This window comes from Vicugna pacos, chromosome 20 (genome assembly GCF_048564905.1).
Source record: "Vicugna pacos chromosome 20, VicPac4, whole genome shotgun sequence".
Classification (NCBI taxonomy): Eukaryota; Metazoa; Chordata; class Mammalia; order Artiodactyla; family Camelidae; genus Vicugna; species Vicugna pacos.
The window spans coordinates 14,183,960-14,204,796 of NC_133006.1; the positions used below are offsets into that span (position 1 = coordinate 14,183,960).

General features: G+C 50.7%; 1 protein-coding gene and 1 long non-coding RNA gene across 2 annotated transcripts in view; one reads left to right on the top strand and one right to left on the bottom strand.

Moving 5' to 3' along the window:
* Positions 1 to 7,753, bottom strand: part of LOC140687687 (uncharacterized) — a 20,370-nt gene extending 12,617 nt beyond the window's left edge. The window contains exon 1 of the long non-coding RNA XR_012062120.1: positions 7,624 to 7,753. This is a non-coding gene — a long non-coding RNA (uncharacterized lncRNA). The remainder of the gene's footprint in view (positions 1 to 7,623) is intronic.
* On the top strand, positions 7,663 to 20,109 carry AARS2 (alanyl-tRNA synthetase 2, mitochondrial). Its single transcript, XM_072944894.1, has 22 exons — positions 7,663 to 8,042; positions 8,848 to 9,039; positions 9,591 to 9,736; positions 9,957 to 10,124; positions 10,680 to 10,824; positions 12,912 to 13,057; positions 13,258 to 13,366; positions 13,767 to 13,805; positions 13,909 to 14,020; positions 14,492 to 14,625; positions 15,075 to 15,219; positions 15,468 to 15,640; positions 15,756 to 15,869; positions 15,967 to 16,107; positions 16,750 to 16,887; positions 16,968 to 17,077; positions 17,224 to 17,332; positions 17,609 to 17,731; positions 17,976 to 18,086; positions 18,614 to 18,697; positions 18,815 to 18,925; positions 19,372 to 20,109. The coding sequence occupies exons 1-22, from the start codon at positions 7,800 to 7,802 to the stop codon at positions 19,534 to 19,536; spliced, it is 2,958 nt and encodes a 985-aa protein (XP_072800995.1). The 5' UTR covers positions 7,663 to 7,799; the 3' UTR covers positions 19,537 to 20,109.
* Positions 20,110 to 20,837: the final 728 nt, after the last annotated feature.

Genomic DNA, 20,837 nt, shown 5'->3' on the forward strand with positions numbered 1-20,837 from the left:
GTAGTAACTTATTGTGAAAAAGAATATGTACTGTGAAATATGAACATGTAAATGAATATATTCATTTATACCAGAAATTGATATAACACTGTAAACTGACTATACTTCAATAAAAATATATTATAAACAAATACAAAATCCATTACATGTTAGCATAAACAACATATTTTTATGAAAAATATATTCTCAAAAAAGAGTGAGAAGAGAGGCACTGTTTTACATGGTTGCTACTCTCTTTAATATCTGGCTTAATAAAAGATGGATAGGTTCTCAATTCTACTTCTGCATTCAATCTGTTCTGATACGTTGTTTGTGTTGGCATATATGAAGAAAACACAGCCTTACAAACATAGTTGGAAAAGGGAGGACCTCACAGACCTCCTAAATGCATTTTGGGGACCCCCAAAGTCTTTGTACCACACCGAAGAACCACTGCTCTAGGCATTACAACATATATTCTTAACTTCTCAGAGTCTGCCCAGAGTAAATATGACACTACCTTATGTAAAATGTAAGAATTTTGCAACTATATACTCTTAGTCATATATATTGTGCAACATAAAGGACAGGAACATTAAATAGAACTATACAATTGCAAAATTCTTTTGCTTTAAACATTTAAATGTGTTTTAAATAAATTGAGGAAAAAAGATGGCCTTTTATACTTATCCACAATCACCATTCTTAGTGTTCTTCATTCACCTACTGACTCCACTTTCTGTCTGGTAGTATTTCCATGTGGCCTGAAGAATCTTGTGTTGCAGTCAGCTGACAATAAACTCTTTGTTTTTATCTGAAAATTTTATTCTTTGTCTTCATTCTTAGAATATGTTTATGCCGGATATGGAATTCTGTGTTGACAGGTTTTTTTTTTCTTTCAGCACTTTAAAGATGCCTTTCCACTCTCTTCTGGTCTGATGAAAAGTCAGCTTAACGACAAATTTTTCCATTGCTAAACTAGCGACTATCTCTTTAATGTATTAAAATGTTAGAGGCTAACAGTCTCTTGTCTCCTTTTCCATATTAAAAAAACAAATCTTCCAAAGGAGAGAGGGAGGAGCCACACATATATACATATCATTATGCTTCTGCTTAAGGCTTGTGTTTTAAGATCTGAAAGATGATACTACCTAAGGCTATTAGATGAGATGAAGGCCTGTGTTGATAGTGTTTAGAACTCAAATACTGGCCAAGGTTCAGGACTTCAACCACCTCCCTGCAAACATGCTCACGCCTGCCCCTCCCTCCATCACACTGGGCTGGCAGAACCCCAGCTCTAATTACATCCAAATATCCGCCTGCTCTGTGCTTGCACCTGAGCAGCTGAGCATGGATGGCAAAAAGCCCACAGTGCTGATCAGCCTCAGTTTTAATCGAAGATCTCAGATCTTAAATGAGCAGCCAACACTGTCAGCTAATTCAGCTTTCCTAGTAAATCTTCTTTCAAGATAGCAATTTCACCTCTTCACCTTACCGCATATTCATTAGGGAAATAGACACATGCACATGAGTCCTCCCTTGTTTCCGAGCTCCAGATCCAGTAACCTAGTGCATCTGTATCCAGATCTCCCCTTCTTCCTGTAATAGAAGGAGTGTCCTTGCTCATGACTGTAGCCTATCCCTTCACTTTGTATTGAATTTTTCAGTCTCCTCAAGTACTTAAAAACGTTGCTACTGCAATGACACTCCCCTTCTCCTGCTTTGTCAATTTACTCTCTGTACTGTCACACCCATCTCCATACAAACAAGCCTTAATATTGCTGTCCTTAAAAATAAATATGCTCCCTAGAGCCCATAGCCCCTTCCAGACTCCTTTTTTTCTCCTTCTCTTTTCCTGCAAAATCCCTCCCAAGTTGCCTATATTTCCTGTCTCCACCTTCTCACTCACTCCAATTGGGATTTCCTTCCCACTATCCCACTGAAATTTCTCCCATCTTGCCCAGTCCATTGATAGGTCTCTGCTCTCATCTTGCTCAGCCCTCAGCAGCACTTGATACAACTGGCCGCTCCATTCTCCTGAATATCATCGCCTTTTCTCGAGGCTTTGGTGTGACCTCACTCTTACCAGTTTTCCTCCCGATCCCAGCCGCTTTTTCAGGCTTCCCTGCAGGGGTCTACTCTTCCAGCTCCCCAGAATACAGCGCAGGACATGACCCTCCTTCCGTCCCCTCCATCCGGCTCTTCCATTAGGTGATCTTACCTCATCCAGGACCACCAATGTACTAGTGACTCCCAAATCTATAGCTGCAGCCCTGATCTTGTCTCAGTGCTCCAGAATTTTATATCCAACACTGAATGACATCTCCACTTGGATGTCTAAATCCTGATTTCCCTCCAGACTTGCTCCTTCTCAAGGCTTTCCCATGTCAGTGAATGGTACAACTACCTACATAATTTCAGTACTTAGAAATCAGTCCTTTCCCTCTTTCCCTGCATCCCAGTGTGTGTGTATATATATATATAGCTGTCTCTCCACATATGGCCTGAATCCAACCACTTCTTGTCTCCACTGCTGCACTCCTGTCCATTACTTCTTTCCTGGACAACAACATCCTAATATGCATTCCTGCTTCCCCACTTGCCCCCGTAGTCCATTCTCTCCTACTGTTATAATCGTTCAAAAGTATAAATCACATCATGTTGCTCCCCTGCTTAAAACCCTCTAATGAAATATTTTATCTATAAATATATATTCTCCCTATCTCCGTCCTCTGTAAATACCTAGAAACAGTAACTAATCCCGTAGCAATGAGCATCCCCAGCACCGAGTTTGTAGTTTTGAACTCTCATTTCCCAGTAAAAGTAACTAGAACTTTTGGAAATGGCTGATTCCAAGACTAGGGTGAGGAATGCACAAAAAATGAGCCAGAAATATTTTGTCATCACAGAAGCCAAGAAAACTATAGATGACTACCAGGGTCATGTCAAAAAGACTCGGAAGCCAAATCAAAGAGGTTCCCACTGACCAAAAGTGGGACAATTTGAGTTTTAACAGAGAGAACAATTACAATGGATTAAAACCACCAAATATGCTGCAATCCATGAATTCATAATGATGTTTAAAAATATAATAACAGGATAATAGGTCACCTTTGAAAGGTGATAGGAAAGAAATTCATTATCTTAAACACTGATAACTAAAGGGGGGAAATTAAGCATTTATCCCGCCTTTTCTCCATGAACGATACCACTGGCGAACAAATAATAAATTAAAGGAAGCATCTCTTTAGAGAAAGATTCCAACTAACAATGGAAAAGAGATGGCAGAATTAGCATATCACCATGTTGCATCTCCTGTGAATTAACAGGTATAGGCTTTATGTACACAAGTGGCTGCTAAGCTCACAGAAAGACAACCAGACCTCAACGCGCCCTCTGGTGAAAGGGCACACTACTGTCTAGAGTCTGGCCAAGAGGATCCAAATCTGTGTCTGATCAGCCTCTAGATCCAGGTACATGAACTAGAGAAGGCAGAGGAACATGCTGCATATGAGCTGAATGTTGTTAAATATGCAGTCAGCAAAAACTTAGACTGTGGAAAACTCTACAGGTCATGCCTCCCTGGCTCTGCAACAGACACACTGTAAGGGAAAGAATGGGATTCAGAAGGGAGGGAATCTATAATTTAAAGGACTTAAAACGCATATCAAGTAAGCTTTTTAAAATAACAGACAAGATGGGGGGGTATAGCTCAGTGGCAGAATGCTTGCTTAGCATGCACAAGGCTGTGGGTTCAATCCCCAGTACCTCCACTAATAAATAAATAAACAAGTTTTAAATAGTAATAATGTCTAAGGATGAATAATCAGGGGATAAAACTATAAAGACAGTGAAGTAGTGATGACTACGAAAATCAGGGTAGTGGTCACCTTTGGGAGGAGGAAGGTGGTTGGGGCCGAGGCAGAATCTATGGAAGGCTCCTCGGTGGCGGCAAAGTTCTATTTCACATCCTGGATAGTGGATATAAAGATGTTTGCCTTCTTGACTTTTCTTTTCTTTCTTTTTTTTTTTAAATTGAAGTATAGTTGATTTATAATGTTGTGTTAGTTTCTGGTACACAGCAAAAAAATGATCCAGTTATATACATATATTCTTTTTCAGATTATTTTCCATTATAGTTTACTACAAGATATTGTAGTTGAATGGAGTTCCCCATGCTATACAGCAGGACCTTGTTGTTTACCTATTTTATAAATAGCTTTTATCTGCTAATCTCAAACACCTAATTTATTCCTACTGCCCTCTTTCCCCTTTGATAGCCAAGTTTGTTTTCTGAGTTTATTTCTGTTTTGTAAATAAGCTCATTTGTATATTTTAGATTCCACATAAAAGTGACATCGTATGATATCTGTCTTTCTCCGTCTGACTGACTTCGCTTAGTATGATTATCTCTAGGTCCATCCTTGGTTGGCTTTTCTATATCTGTGTTTTATTATCTGATTTAGGGGAAATTTTTTTCTAAAAAATCTCTAATACAGGGGTTGGCAAATTTTTTTCCAAGTGGCCAGACAGTATTTTTCATTTTACAGGCCAAGAGGCAAAATCCAGGATATTATGTAGGTACCTACATAACCATTTAAAATATAACCATTTAAAAATGCATAAGGACAAACCGGAGCATTGCGACCCTCGAAGGTCCCTAATCCTTGAATTTCCCATCCCAGGAGGCTCCCACCTTCCCAGCCCCGCCATCTACGCCCCCAGCCCTTCTGGTTGCGGAGAGCGCCCCGCGCTGCGCTTCTCCCCCGCCGCTGGTCCGCACTGCCTCCGCGTCTCTTAGCAACTGGAAGACGCAATCTCCACCCTCACTTGGACTCCAAGTGGAGCGGGTGTAAGCGGGTACGCATGCGCAAAAGGAGCTCCGGGCTCCACCCATCCTCTCCAGGAGAAAGGGGAGATCCCAGGGGCACCCAAGACCTAGGGCTGGTGCCAAGCGAAAGTCTGTGTCCTGGACTCTTCACTCTAGTCCTGTACCACACCCTTGTCACTCAAGGTATGGTCTATAGTAGATGAGGGACAGCAACACCAGCTCCTAGGAGCCTGCTAGACACACACAATTGCAACCTCACTCCAGACATACCAAATCTGTGTCTACATTTTTAACAAGATCCCGGCAGGAACCTAGGCGTACTAACGTTTGACAAACGTTGCTTCACAATCCAGATAAGGCAAAGCCATAAATAAATACATCAAAATAGGAACACCTCTTATAGGTTGAATTTTTAACTCAGACACTAAAAAACAGCCTTTATGATTTACAAGAGGAAGTTCCCAAAGCTGAGTTCCTTATGATTAGTAAGGGTGAAAATCCCCTCGTGTCTCCTCTGACCATCAGTCCAGGACGGAATGCATCACTGACCTCGAGTTCCTGCTCTCAAAGTCAATGGGGAAATCAGGAAGGACAATTTCCATTCCCAGAGTAAGCGTGTTACTTCTTATGAATAAGGTGGAAAGAGAGGGCTCAAAGAATGGGTGGGTGCCTTGGACTTGCCAAGATAAGTCAGACAGCAGCCTAAGGGCCAACCCCAGTCCCTGGGAAGGCAGTACCCAAGCTGAACAGCTCCCAGGAAGCAAGACCCCATTTGCATTTTAAACCCCCAAATGAAATTCCTATGGATACTAAGACAGTGCATGAGAACTCCTGAGAGAAGTTCCCAAGTCAGTAACTTCCTAGTCTGGTGACTTTTCTCCATATTCATCTATCTTCGGAAACTGCAGCCCTTCAATTTAACTTCCTTATCAGATGACAGTGACAAGTCAGAATAAGCACATCCAAATCCTAGAAGAACCACTTTGCTTCACTGGGAAATACTAAAAAGAAGAAACTTACTTACCAGAGGATACCACGTTCAAAGAAAAAAAAAAAGATCATTTTTAGTGGCAAGGACAAGGTGATAAGATGAGGGAAAACAACTCAAAATATGCATTTCTAAAAATCCATGATACATTCTACAACATGGATAAGGCTTGAAAACATTATGCTAAGTGAAAAAAGGACCATACAGTGTATGAATCCATTTATAGCAAATGTTCAGAATAGGCAAATCTTTAGAGACAAAAAGATTAGTGATTGCCTAGGGCTGGGAGGGATGTGGGAATTGGGGTTTAATGGCTAAAGTGTATGGGGTTTCTTTTGGAGGTAATGAAAATGATCTAAATGTTCTAAATGTTGGACAGATGACAATTCTGTGAATGTACTAAAAGCCATTTGAATTGTACACTTTAACTGAATGAATTGTGTGGTATGTGAATTATATTTCAACAAAGCTGTTTGGGAAAAAAAGTTCATGGCTCCACACTAGATCCACAATAATCTAAAAACATGTTGTTCCTACTATAATGCAAAGACTTTCTAGGCAAAATCGGAAGAAAAAAAAAGTTGACGTCAGTAGTGGGTAGAGGCCCCAGTTAGATTTCTCTAGCAAAACACTCTCATCTCAGTTTGGGGAAGAATTTCACAGTCTTGTCTCAAGATCATGAATCTCACAGAAATCCCCATCTGGCTTTAGGTTCCTGTTCCAAAAACATTGGAAAAACCAACACAGGCAAAACACTTTCGAAACAACACCTTTAATCTACGTGGGCAAGGGAAGAAATAGAGAATCACGAGATAGATGCTGTGGGCTCTGTCAGAATACAAAGTTGAGAATTCACTATCACTATAGAAACTCAAGTCCAAAAAAAGACCTCACATTTTCCAGGGAAACTGTCTCAAAAGTCCCTAAATAACAGAACTCACGAAGAATGGTGGCCAAACGAACCCACCTGGATGGTTGAGGCCTTGGAGGTGACCACACTGACCTCAGCTCTGCTGCAACCTATTGGGCTTAAATCTTAGCAAATTCTCTTCTCTTCTTGTTTAATTTCCCTAACCAAGAGCAGAGGTTATCATAAGAAGCTCCATAAAGACCCTGACTCCACTCACAAGGGCCTGTGTTGGTCTCATGATCACAGTTGTCACCTTGGAGAGAAAGACAGAAGGAGAGGTGAACAGGTTCTTTCTTACCTTAGAGCAAAACACACAAAACCCTAAAGCACTGGAAGGCTTAGAGAGAGAGAGAAATCTCTGCAGCTATCAGCCAACAGCTTCATCCTGCCCTGACAACCTGGATTCTCTCTAATCCCTAGGCAAATTAAAAGACCAAATGTTATTAAGCAATTAATAATGGAACAGATGCTGCTTTGCTCCTGTGTCTCCGCTAAACTCCTGCTCCAAAGGGCCTGCTTCAGTCCCTAAGAACAAAATGGCCATTTCTAATGCCAAGGGCAAAGAGAACTGAGGAGCAACTGACACGTAGTGGGTATTCAATAAATGTTTGCCGAATGACTCTTGAATGAATGCTGACATCACCTCCCTAGGCCACCTCTGCCTTCTTCTGTCAACGGGGAAACATCTACACGCATACACCACACGGAGCTGAACCCTCGCCTGTTCACTGCAACTCCATTTGTAACTTTGCAAAATCAATAAACATAAGAATTACTGCTCCAATATAGATTTCTGGAGGGCATAGGTTTTTGTTAACTTTGTTACTAATGTACCTTAAGCTCCTAAAGCAATGCCTGGGACACAGTGGGCTCTCAGTGAATATCTGTTGACTGCCAAATGAGTTAAGGACCTACCATGTGCCAGGAGGCTTGTGCTAGGTCGACTCCTTCCTAGTCACTTCTGAAAGGAGACAGAGGCTGCTTTGAGTCCTCCTCGCCAGGGGCCGCTGTAGGAAACATGTCTCCTTCTCACGTCACCTTCTATCCCCGCGGTGCCCTTTGGCCCCGTGAAGTCACTGCCCCGAGTTAAGATGGCGGCGGCGTTGGCAGCCGCAGCCGGGCGCCTTCGGCGGGCCATTCGAAGGTCGCCCCCGTGGCGGGGCCCCAGCCGCCGGGCGCTCTCATCCGAGGCCCCTCCAGCCCCGGCCACGGCCGTGCGGGACGCCTTCCTGAGCTTCTTTCGGGACCGCCACGGCCACCGCCTGGTGCCGTCCGCTTCGGTGCGGCCCCGCGGAGACCCCAGTCTGCTTTTCGTCAACGCGGGCATGAACCAGGTAGGGGCTGAGCCACGCAGATCCGGGCGGAGTTTGTGATTTTTTTCCAGAGAGAAAGGCGCTGCGGGATTGGGCAAAAGGAGCGAAGGGCGGAGCTCGTAGCTTTTATGGGAAGAGGGAGTTGCATGGTTGGGCTAAGTGTTTGGGGAACAAGTTAGATTTGGGGAGGGCTGGACCGGGGAATTTCTGAGTTGCGATTGAGTTTTAGGTCCAGGAATGGAGGGTGTAGCGGCCCATTGGGGCAGACTGGTGGGGAAATCCGGCTTCATATATTCATTCATGTTTAAATAAAGATAACTCATTCATTAAAATAAATGCTTATTGAGTGCATACCGTTTGCTAAACTGTGTTCTTTGAACTTTTGACTTTGAGCACCACTTACTCTCTTTGTCTTCACCTGTAAAATGGGAATGGGTTAACCTTAGAGGCTGTCCAAGATCCCTATTAAATGCTAACATTGCGAGGGATGCCCAGTACCCTGGGGTCTCAGTTATGTACCCTTAAGCTCTTGAGTGTGGTTGAAGAAGCTGAGTTGGAGGATGCAGTCATTCAGTGCCCTGTTTCCAGCACATTCCTCTTTCTCTTGCCTTGCCTATTTTACCAGCAGAGAATCTATTTCATGATTTATTTATCCTTCTTCTGGCCAGACACAAGAGAGATGGGTTCTCCCAGGCCAAGACTACACTGTACTATCAGGGGACACTCAGCCTTCAGTCTGAAATGCCATCTCTGCTCTCACTCCCCGCCTTTTCCTTCTGCTGAGGGACTAAGGTATCTCTCTTCCCCCTTCTTCATGTGTTTCCAGTTCAAGCCAATCTTCCTGGGCACTGTGGATCCACGAAGCGAAATGGCAGGCTTCCGACGTGTAGCCAACAGCCAGAAATGTGTGAGGGCTGGAGGACGCCACAGCGACCTGGAGGATGTGGGCCGAGACCTTTCCCATCATACCTTCTTTGAGATGCTCGGCAATTGGGCCTTTGGGGGTGAATATTTTAAGGTGAGTCTCCAGGAAGCCCTGGAGTTAGGAAAAGATCAGTGGTCAGCCAAGAAAGGGGGTCAAGGTTAGTCCTGTCTCCATTCCTAGAGTCTGTTTAGGCAGAGCCTTATACCAGACACAGGTAAAGTGCCACAGGAACACGTACACTGGGAATGTGTCTCGCCTCCCTGATTGGATTACAGGCTCCTTGAAGGCCAGGACTCTGCTTCCTACCTAATGGCTGGTCAATAATTATTGTATGAATAAACGTCAGACAGTGGTACTAAAGTGCAGGACTTAAAAATCATCCTAGACTAGGGTGGATAGAGGATTTCATAGAGAAGGTGGGACTTGAAAGAAAGTAGGATTCAGAAGAGGGAAGAAGGTTTCTATGCAAGAAAAAACTCAGAAGCAGAAATGGTCATGGCTTGTTTTAGAAACAAGGTGGGCACAAAACCAGTGAAATAGTTTTGTTTTAAGCCAAGGACTGAACTCACGTGGCTTGACTGGCCTTCAGTTGGGGCCTTCTTCTCACCCATCTTCCTCTTCCCACCCCTGGGTTTCCACTGCAGGAGGAGGCTTGCAGCATGGCCTGGGAACTGCTGACTCAGGTCTATGGGATCCCTGAGGACAGGCTCTGGGTCTCCTACTTTGGTGGTGACCCCAAGGCAGGGCTGGGTCCAGACCTGGAGAGCAGGGACATCTGGCTCAACTTAGGGTGAGTCCACCCCACTGTGTGTCCACTCCTGGAGGACAAGACAACTGGAAGATAGAGACTACTAGCTCTGGTCCTCAGAGTCTCCACATAGCACGGGGATACTGTGGGGTCAGCCCTGTTCCTCCTCCAGCTGAGCTTGATGGAGGGGCTCTCCTGGCAGAGAGGGTCCCCACTCCTGCCTTTGTCTGTCTCCCCACCACCTGCCTGGCTTTCTTCCCAGGGTGCCCGCCAGCCGCGTGCTCTCATTTGGACCACAGGAAAACTTCTGGGAGATGGGTGATACTGGCCCTTGTGGGCCCTGTACTGAAATCCACTATGACCTGGCTGGTGGGGTGGGAGCCCCCCAGCTAGTGGAGCTTTGGAATCTGGTCTTCATGCAACACAACAGGTAATAGGGTGCTGGAGCAGGAGGGAGATCCCTGGCTGGAGTGAAAAAGGCGGCAGCTGGGAGACTTTCATCCATCTCTCACAAAAACTAACACTTAAACCGTGCTTACACTGTAGCAGGCACATTTCTAAACACTTTTCAGATAGTAACTGATTTAATCTTTGTCTATGCCCAGGACAGTTGAAACTAGTCACTGCTTCTCTCTGGGTTCTGTTCCCTCCTCATACGATGGAGTTGAACTTGATGATCTCTAAGATTTTCTTCCAGCTTTGACATGTCTCTTTCTAAGGGCAAAGAATTCTGTCCCAGAGAGGGGATGTCTGGGTCCTGGCAAGGGCCCCAGCAGAGGGTGAGGGTGGAGATCACACTTTATCAGAAAGGACAGGACCCAAGGCCATCGTCATCTGCTTTGGGGGGATGGGGGTGATACTGCCCTCTGGTTCCTCCTACTGCTGGCTCCCCCGGACCCCTCCTCATCCCTCAACTCCACTGGAGCATCTGCCTCACACCTGTCATCCCCTGTGGGGCCTCACCTTGCACACCTTTCCTGGCTAGAGAAGCAGATGGAAGCCTGCAGCCCCTGCCCCAGTGGCATGTGGACACAGGAATGGGCCTGGAAAGGCTGGTGGCCGTGCTGCAAGGCAAACACTCCACCTATGACACCGACCTCTTTTCCCCACTGCTCAACGCCATACACCAGGTGAGCCTGCCTCTTCCCTTCCAGTAGCCCCTCAGATGTGCTGTCACCAGTGCTCACCACTATTGGTTTCCACCTTTGTTGAGAACTCAGAGTATTCCTGCGTATGGGGACAGTGACCAGCCAAGGATACATGAGTGTCAAACATGAGGCTCAGATTCATGTTTTTTGTTTCTGGGGTTTTTTTTCAGATTCATGTTTATTACCTGATATTCCTCCTAATTCCTTCCGTCCTTCATTTATTCAAAATATACGTGTTGAGTGCCTACTTTGTGTTAAATTTTTGTGCTTGGTCCAGGAGATACAGCAGTAAACAGAAAAGAGATAGTGGAAATTACATTGTAGCCTAGGAGATAGATAATTTTGTTTTAATGTATTAAAGAACAAGACAGCAGCTTACAGATTGTGACTAGGCAGTAGGCATGGGTGATAGTAACTGGCGGGTGGAGGGGGTACAGAGGAATCTTTGATGACCTGTTTGGGAAAGGCTCACCAAGGAGATGACCTCTGAGCTGAAACCTGAAAGAGGGGGAATCAACCACAGGAAACTCATTCCAGGAAGGGGGAACCAGTAGGTACCAAGGCCCTGAGACAGGAAAGAAACAAAAAGGTGGCCAGCCAGCTAAAGTAGAATTACTTGGGATACAGTTGGAGCATATGTGGGCTTGCTTTTGCTGTATAATATACCACCTAACACTTTGTGGCTCAAAACAACAACCATTTATGTAGTGTACAAGACTGTGGGCTAGTGATGTAAGCTGGGCTCAGCGGGGTCATTGGTCTTGTATGAGCTTTCTCGTACATCTGTGGTCAGATGCTAGGTGGCTTTACTTCTGGGAGTTGGCTGGCTGTCAGTTTGGGGCGATGGGAGTGACCGGGTCGTATGTCTGTCAACCAGCAGTCTAGCTTGGGCCTGTTCACATCACACTGGGCAAACTTCCAAGGAGAGCAGAAACACACAAGGCCTCTTGAGGCCTAGGCTCACAACAGTGTCATTTCCACCACATTCTGTTGGCCAAAGCAAGTCAAAGGGCTAGCCCAGATTCAAGGGACAGAGAAATAAATTCTAGCCCTTGATGGGAAGCAAGTGTAAAATCACATTGCAAAGCATCTATAAAGGTACGCACACAGGAAAGGGAAGAATTTTGCAAACAATCTACCACGGAGAAGAAGGCAGGAGTCAAATCTTGTGGGGCCTGAAAGTGCAAAGTGGGTCTTTAATTCTAACTGTGGTGAGATGGGCTCCAGGGGAGGATGGGCATGATGTGACTGATGCTTTTAAAAGGCCACTCCTGTCGCTGTGTGGAGGCCGGGCTGGAGGGAGACAAGAGTAGAAGCTGAGAAACCAGCTGGGAGGCTGTCTCATGGTCCAGGAAACAGACAGTAGCACATGGCTTAGGCTGGTAGCAGTGGAAGTGGAGAAAAGTAGATTGATGTGAAAGATCTCATGGAAGTAGATGCAAAAGGCCCCACTGATTGGAAGAGGAGGGGAAAGAAAATCAAGGCTGGCTCCCAGATTTTTGACTTGAGCAATGGCAGGACTGTTCATTGAGAGGGGGAGCTTGGGGAAGAGACAGGCTTAGAGCTGGAAGAATCAAGCACTGGCTTTGGAGCACAGCTTAATGTGTCCACAGCCTCCACCCTCCCTCCCTGCCTGAACAGGGTCTGTAGAGGCAGGTGTTGCGGGGGGTGGAGAGCACCTGGGTGGGATGGGCCGGCCGGGTTCACATCTCAGATCTGCTCCTGACTTGTGCGCCCTTGTGGAACTTAGCGCCTCTGAGCCTCGCTTTCCTCTGTAAAGCCAGGATGGTAACAGGACAGGACATTTTAGGGATTAGACAACATGTCGTTTAAGCACCCCCACCCAGTTCTGATAGTACATGATCACAGCCATGGTCATTGTCAGTGCTGAACGTGGGCCCCCTGAGGCAGGAACTGGCTCCCACTCACCTTTGAAGCTTCTCCAGCCGGGCCATTCCGGATGCAGTCGGTTTTAGGGATGTGGGTAGATGCTCTAGGGGTGGCAGAGAGCATCCCGCCTGGGCCAGTTACGCAAGACTGGCAGCCTTGTCTCCTCTCCTGCTTCCCAGGGTTGCGGGGCACCCCCTTACTTGGGCCGGGTTGGGGCAGCAGATGAGGGGCGCACAGACACTGCATACCGCGTGGTGGCTGACCACATCCGCACACTCAGCATCTGCATCGCTGACGGCGTCTCCCCCGGCATGTCTGGTGCCCCGTGAGTCTGAAAGGGCTACAGTGAGGGGTTGCAGGGGAGAGGAGGGAGGGAGATGGAGAGGTGGGTCAAGATGGCAGGAGGAGAGGGAAGGGAGAGGGCTTGGGTGTGGGAGCACACACTCTGGACCTTGTCCTCCCCACTCTCCTCCCTGCTGACCAGGGGCTGCTGGGGGCTCATGTCTGGGCTGTGAACCCCTCTAGGCTGGTACTTCGCCGGATCCTCCGTCGAGCCGTGCGGTTCTCTACAGAGGTGTTGCAGGCACCACCTGGCTTCCTGGGCAGCCTGGTGCCTGTAGTGGTGGAGACACTGGTAAGGGCAGAGCTTCCTCGCTCCCCTGGGCTTCTCTGGGCACTTGGGGAGCCCGTTGCTCAGCCCATACAGTGCCCCAGCCTGGGCTCACCACCCTAGATGTCCAGCTCAGAGTCCTCAGTGGGCTGAGAAACAGAATTGCTTACAAGAAGTAGGGAGCCTTCTGGAGGCCTTCTTGCCCAGGCTACTGAGCCTTTGACCTCGAGACCCCTTCTGCCTGCATCATCCCCTGCCACACACACACACACACACACAGGAAAATGATTCCCCATTTGGATCCCTCCCCCAACCATCAGCCCCTCTGAGCCTCCGAGACAGGTATCCCAAGGGAAGCCCGGGGTGAGGTGCAGAGTGGGCTGGTTGCCTCTGACACCTCCTGAGCCCTTTCCACTGCCCCCAGGGAGATGCTTATCCGGAACTGCGGAAGAACTCAGCCCAGGTACTGGATTTTGGATGGGGGAGGGAAGGGATGATGGGAGGATGATGGAGAGAGGCTCTCCCTCTCAGGAGGCCCAGCTCCAATCCTGCCCTGTCCCCATCAGATAGCCAACCTAGTGTCAGAGGATGAGGCAGCCTTCCTGGCCTCCTTGCAGCGGGGTCGGCGGATCATCGAGCGGACCCTGAGGCGCCTGGGGCCTTCCGATGTGTTCCCTGGTGAGTGGGGCTCCTGGCCAAGGTGTGAGGGCCCCACTTAGGTGAGCCCGGGCTGGGGTTGGGTGGGGAGGGAGTTCCTGGGCCTCACATCCTCTTTCCCCACATCCCTCTCCCTGTATTCTTTCCTACACCCAGACCTGCTTCTCCCCACTTCCTCAAGGCCCAGCTGGCCCTGCTTCTGGTCTCTGCCTTCCAAGGCTGGCTTCAAGCCAAGAATGAGCTTCTTCCCTCCTCTGAAATGATATATGCCAAGGGAGAACCCGGGGTGACCCCCAGGTCTGACTTTGGAGCTTAAAGCCTGAAGGCAACCCCTCTCCTGGGCCTGCCTGGTGTAGGAAGGGGACACTTATGCTTGGCACCCAGTGGCATCTGTGTGGTTAGAAAACCCCTGGTCCTTACTTCTCCCTCACTTCTCCCCCTCCCCCATCCTGCCCCTCCCCCATCAACACCCTTTGTCTTCCTTCCTCAAAGCCGAAGTGGCCTGGTCCTTGTCACTGTCTGGGAACCTGGGGCTCCCCTTGGACCTGGTAGAGCTGATGCTGGAGGAGAAAGGGGTACAGCTGGACTCTGCCGGGCTGGCACGGCTGGCCAAGGAGGAGGCCCAGGTACAGGCTGGGGCACCCCTGCCCAAGGTTCTGCTGGGACACAGCCATCCCTTCCTTGGCCCTTAGTTCCTGCAGGAGGAGCTGCAGCTATTGAGAGAAACAGGAGGCTGGGGTAGATCTGTCCCCTTACCTCGGCCCCAGCCACAGGCCAAGGAGCAAACACTAATATGGTGGGCCAAACAGAAGGGCAGAAGAGGGAGAGGCCAGCACAGCGTCCGAGAGAGGGGGTCATCGGGGCAGCAGTGGGTGAAGGAGGCCTGGTCCTGAGACCCAGCACGATGGTGGTTCACCAGCCAGTTCAGGGTCCCTAGCAGCCAGCCAAGCCTGAGGGCTTATTCCAGAGAGGGCCACAGCGTCCACACAGCTGCAGGCAGTCAGGGCTCTGCGGAGACTCAGGTCCCATTGCACTCCCCTTGCACCCCTCCCTTGTACACATGCCTGTCCTGCAGCGCCGGGCACAGCAGGCTGAGCCTGTTCATGAGCAGGAACTGCGGCTTGACGTCCATGCGCTGGGGGAGCTGCAGCGCCGAGGGGTGCCCCCAACTGATGACAGCCCCAAGTACAGCTACTCCCTGCGACCCAGCGGGGGTTATGGTGAGAGCCTGGACTGAGGCGGATGGTCAGGGCCTGCCTGACTATGATTGGGAGGGAGGTCGGAGCATGAGCACAGGTCAGAATACCTGCCCTGTGCTTTCCCTCTGGCAGCCACCAGGGGTCGCTGTGCCCCCCAGCTGGAAGTACCCTCTCCCAGCCACATGTCTGTTGGCTTCAAGGAGGGCACAGACCCACATCCCACATCCCAAACCCCTACCTAGCACTGATCATCATTCTTGCCCTGGCAGAGTTCAGTACCTGTGAGGCCCAAGTGCTCCAGCTGTATACAGAGGATGGAACGGCCGTGGCCTCTGTGGGGGAAGGCCAGCGCTGTGGCCTCCTCTTGGACAAAACCAACTTCTACGCTGAACAGGGAGGTCAGGCTTCTGACCGAGGCTACCTGGTGCGGGTGGAGCAGCCGGTGAGTCCCCCCCAAGCCAAACACAGGCTAACTCCTGCAGGAGACAGACCCAGGCCAGAAGGGAGCCAAGGGGAGAGTACAGAAGCACTCAGTGCCTTGGACCTGCCCTTCCCAGGACGTGCTGTTCCCAGTGGCCCAGGCCCAGGTCTGCGGAGGCTTCATCCTGCATGAGGTAGTGGCCCCTGAGTGCCTGAAGGTTGGGGACCAGGTGCAGCTGCACGTGGATGAGGTGAGGCCCCCACCCCTGCTGTTCCTGATACCCTGCAGCTCCTTTACACTCTCACCCCTGCCCGCACCCAGGACCCCAGGTGACAAAAGTGTTTCAGGCCTGGCGTCTGAGCTGCATGGAGAAGCACACGGCCGTCCACCTGCTAAACTGGGCGCTTCGGCAGGCCCTGGGCCCAGGCACAGAGCAGCGTGGCTCACATCTCAATCCCGAGCGGCTGCGCTTCGATGTGGCCACGCAGGTGAGCAGTCTTCATGTGAGGCAATGGGCTTGAGACAAGAGTCTGGTGGTGTGGGAGTTTGGCCAGTAAGAGGGCCTGGGCTCCCTGTCGCTCAGTCACTGGGGGAACCTGGGCGGGTGGATTCCCATCAGGCTCCTTCAAAACCAGCGAGGGTCAGGCTAGACAGTGTCTGGAGCCCTCCTTCACCTCAGCCACTTAGCTTCCTTGTTCCTGCTGTCCCCCAGGCCATTCTTGCTCAAACTGAGCTGCCCTCTCCCTTCTCTGCCGCCCCTTGCTCCTTGTATACCCGGTGCAAGTCCTCCAGGAGGCACTCGCTGACGAGATCCCATTCCACTGATTGCTCTTTCCTCCTGCGTCTCCCCCATCCTGTATTTCTCTCCCATGGGCTGCCCCTTACTGTAAGCTCCCTGAGTACAGAGCCTCCACCTTCTGTTTCTCCATCAACTTTCAGTGTCTAATGAAAGGCCTGCAGCTTCCTAAGGAAAAGAGTTGTCTGCTCCACAAATGTTTAGTGAGCACCTATTAGCCTCTGTTCTAGAACCTGGGGTTCATTCACTAAACATTGACTGTTTCTTCATGCATCACTTCCAGGCGTGGGGCTGAATCCCTGTTGGTCTGTTTATTTACCCTCAACCCCACCAGGCCCCGCTGACCCCAGCGCAGCTCCAGGCAGTAGAGGGCACTGTGCAGGAGGCCGTGGGGCAGGATGAGGCAGTGTATGTGGAGGAGGTGGCCCTGGCACGTGCTGCCCATGTCCCTGGCCTGCGCTCTCTGGATGAGGTGAGCTGGGGGAGCCCCCTTGGTGGAGATCACCTGTCCCCCACGAGCCAGTTAAAAGACCCATCCCCTCTCACCCTCAGGTATACCCCGACCCTGTGCGAGTGGTGTCTGTGGGGGTGCCTGTGGCCCAAGCACTGGACCCAGCCTCCCAAGCCGCACTGCAGACCTCTGTGGAGCTGTGCTGTGGGACGTGAGTCACTCCTGTCTGCCTGCCCAGGGCCCTGGGCCCTCATCTTCTCCTGGTCTTTGGAGCCACCAGCTACTGGTTTGGAGCTCAGGCTGCTCTCTTCTCTCCCATCATCACCCAGACTTCCTCTTCCCTCCCTCTGTCCACAGGCATCTGCTACGCACCGGGGCTATAGGGGACCTGGTCATCATCGGGGAGCGCCAGCTTACCAAGGGCACCACCCGTCTGCTGGCCGTCACTGGGGAGCAGGCCCAGCAGGTCAGCATGCCAGGGTGTGGATGGGGGGCCGGGGACACACAGCTGATGCTCTCAGGCTGGAGGATGCCCAGCAACAGAACCAGCATTCACACCTGTGCACAGATAGGGCTATCCCAGCTGCTGGCAAGTGCATCTGTTGTGATTATTTGGTGCCTTGATGGGTCCTGATTGTTCGGTGTTTCTAACTTGGCTCTGACCAGCAACAGGTTGAGAGCCCCTGTCTTGCGGAGCAAAAGTAAGCCAAGCAGCTCTGACTGTCCTGTCCCCTCCCTGCAGGCCCGAGAGGTGGGCCAGAGCCTGGCCCAGGAGGTAGAAGCAGCCACAGAGCGGCTGAGTCGGGGCAGCCGGGACGTGGTAGAGGCACAGCGGTTGTCCAAGGACATGGGACGACTCACTGACGTGAGGGCCACCCCTACCATGGAGCTGTCCCCGCTCTCTCCTGGCCCTGTTCCCTTCCCTATGGCTCCCTGGACCCTGCCTCTCTCTCCCCAGCATTCCTATTGGACTCCAGCTGGCCCACATGTTTGTTGTTTGTCTGCAGGGTGGGATGTGGTGGGTATGGTCTCTTCCCTGGCCCTGCCAGTCCCTGCCTCAGAGACTGTCTCAGGGAAGGCAAGTATTGATGCATTGCTTCCGGCCACAGGCTGTGGACACTGCCATGATGCCCCAGTGGCAGCGGCGGGAACTTCAGGCCACACTGAAGGCGCTACAGCGCCGTGCCAACACTGCCATCCGAAAGCTGGAAATGGGGCAGGTAAGAGGAGTTCCAGCTGCACCCAGCGGGGCAGATACATGGGCAGCTCCTCCCTCTCCTGCCAGCTAGGCACCACCACCAGGCCATTCCCCAACTTCTCTCTCTGCCAGACTGGGTCTCTCCCCCACCACCTGAGTCTGGCTTAGGCTGTCCCTCCAGGAAGCCAACAGACACATACCGTTCAGCCCTAGTTGCTCCTTGACTGTGAAGCCTCCGACCTCCACCTCCTCTCGTCCATCTGCTCCAGCCCTAGTCCTTGAACCTTTGGCGGCCTATTTGTAGGGGCCTGGAGCTATGAGGAAAGGGAGGAGGTGAAGGAGGAGAGGAAGGACGCAGTTGGGAACCGAAAGAAGGAGGCCATTCTAGGCAGAATCCCTGGCACCTCTGCTCAAAGCTGAAGACTTCTGCTGGAGGACAGGGGTGAAGGGCTGGGGAATGGGAGGGGATTTCTGGACTGGGGCTCAGCTCAGAAGCAGGGGCCAGTTGCCTCCCAGCCTGACCCCTGTGCTGTCCTTCCTGCCTCACAGGCTGCACAGAAAACCCAGGAGCTGCTACAGCGGCACTCAGAGGGGCCCCTGATTGTGGACACAGTTTCCGCCGAGTCCCTCTCCGTAAGTACTGGTACTGGGAGTGTCCCCAGGGTCTAGGGAGGGGAAAGTCCTCACAGGGAAGAGGCTGGCTGGGAGTCAGGGGAGCTATGAGGTCACCATCTGCCCTCTCTTGCGCAGGTGCTGGTGAAGGTGGTGCGACAGCTGTGTAAGCAGGCGCCCAGCACATCTGTGCTACTGCTCAGCCCCCAGCCTCTGGGGCAGGTGCTGTGTGCCTGTCAGGTGGCCCAGGTGAGGGAAGTGGGAGGGCAGCCCCCGACCCCACCCATCTCCTGGTCCAGCTCTCTGATTCCATGCCTTTTATTCCTCCTAGACGAAGGAGCCATGGCTGGGTAGAGGTGACCTCTGAGGATACCCCAGGGTGGGGATAGGGCCATCTCCTTGTCCCTAACCCACCCCTCTCCCACCCAACCAGTGATGCACCATGAGATTCCCTAATTCCCACCACCCCACCTCCAGGCTGCACATTTCTTGCAAATAAGTAGTAGCCATTCATCAACCTCCGCACACACATTCCCAGCCTGTCCCTCTCCTGTCTCCGCATCCTATTCCCCCCAGCTGTGTGCCTGACTGGGGAGGGGTTCTAACCACTGTGACTCTACTCTCAAGGGTACGTGGAGTGGATAGTGGCAGGCAGGGCTGCTCTACATCACTGCTTCTTCTGTTTCTGCCTCCAGAATGCCATGCCGGCCTTCACAGCAGATGCCTGGGCACTGGCTGTGTGCAGCCACATGGGGGGCAAGGCCTGGGGCTCTCGAGTGGTGGCCCAGGGCACAGGAAGCACTGCTGACCTGGAAGCTGTCCTCAGTACAGCGCGAGCCTATGCCCTCAACCAGCTCTGAGCCAGGCTTACCCAGAGACTCACATAGACTAAAGAGACAACAGATATGCAAGTGTCTAGAGCCTTAAAGGAGCCAGCAGAACCTCCCTGGAGGCTGAGGCAGAGGACTAGAGACTGGAGGCCAAGCACCTGAGCCAAAGAGAGCCTCCCTGGGCTGAGCCCTGCACAGACACAAGAAGATGTGGGCTGAGGAAAGCAGAAGCAGGTACAGAGACACACCCCCTCTATAAGAATGTGAAGACCTGGGCCACCCTGGGCGTGATTGTTCATTAAAAAGTATTTCACAGAGGATAAGAAGCTCCGGAGCAGCCTTTCCCCTTCCAGCAACCTGCTGTGGGTGCCCCCATCACCAGTCTGACCTCTCATACTGAGCTGAAAAGCTCCCTGGCATCCAGATCAGAACTGTCATCACCACAAGTGCTCAGACAGGCCCTCTCAGCCAGCCTATTCTGGGCACCCATGAAGGCCTCCTTGACCACCAAGATTCAGAACTGTCATCTGAAAGTCATGACAGCCAGGCAGATCCTCTCTGGTGTCACTTATTTCATTAACAGTGACTTCTTGTTTTAATGAAGGCCCTAGTGATTTGTTGATAAAATGAGCCCAAGTACCGGTCAGTTGCTGAGAATGTGGCAAGAACCAAGCAAAACTTCCTGCCCTTGTGGCGCTCCCTTTAGTGGTGAGACAGCAGTAAAAAGAAAGAAGAGGGTGTCAGACGGGGATGAGGTCTGTGGAGACAGCAGAAATGGGGATTGGGAGGGTAGAGGTGGCATCAGAGAGGAGGGTGTGAGCCATGTGGACATCTGAGGAAAGAGCCAGTGCAGAGGCCCTGAGGCAGAAGTGAGCAGGCAGGTCTCAGGGTCAGAAGGGAGTGAGCTGCCTCAAGCTTTGCACAGCACCTGCCCCAAGCCTGAGCTGAGTCTGAAGCTGAAGTCAGCAGCTCAGAGCAGGAGAAATCCTAGGGGTGGAGGGCAGCCCTCCTTCCCTACCAAAATGAATCCACCTGGGACCAAGCCAGATGCTCGAGCTCCACCTCTGTCCCTAAATCTCCATTACTAGATAAAGGAAGGGACCTCAGGGGGCCCATCTCTTAAGTCAGAGCCTCCCTGGCTATGAGGTTCCAGGGTCATTTAGTTAAAATTATTAGAGCAGAGCAGGTCCCCCTGGCATCATTTCCTGGGTGATTTCTCATTCTAATTGAGGCATAGGTGATTTGTTGGTAAATCACTGATGAAGGCTTGCAAGGGACACAAATTACTAGCCTCTGGTTGCCTGCAGCCTTGAGTTGCAGAGCTTTACCTC

Bases quoted from the DNA above. Each gene is read 5' to 3' on its own strand.
- AARS2 (XM_072944894.1), top strand. From the start codon at position 7,800: ATGGCGGCGGCGTTGGCAGCCGCAGCCGGGCGCCTTCGGCGGGCCATT. The intron at 15,220-15,467 runs GTGAGAGCCTGG...TTGCCCTGGCAG, and splicing joins GCGACCCAGCGGGGGTTATG to AGTTCAGTACCTGTGAGGCC. The intron at 17,732-17,975 runs GTGAGGGCCACC...TTCCGGCCACAG, and splicing joins ACATGGGACGACTCACTGAC to GCTGTGGACACTGCCATGAT.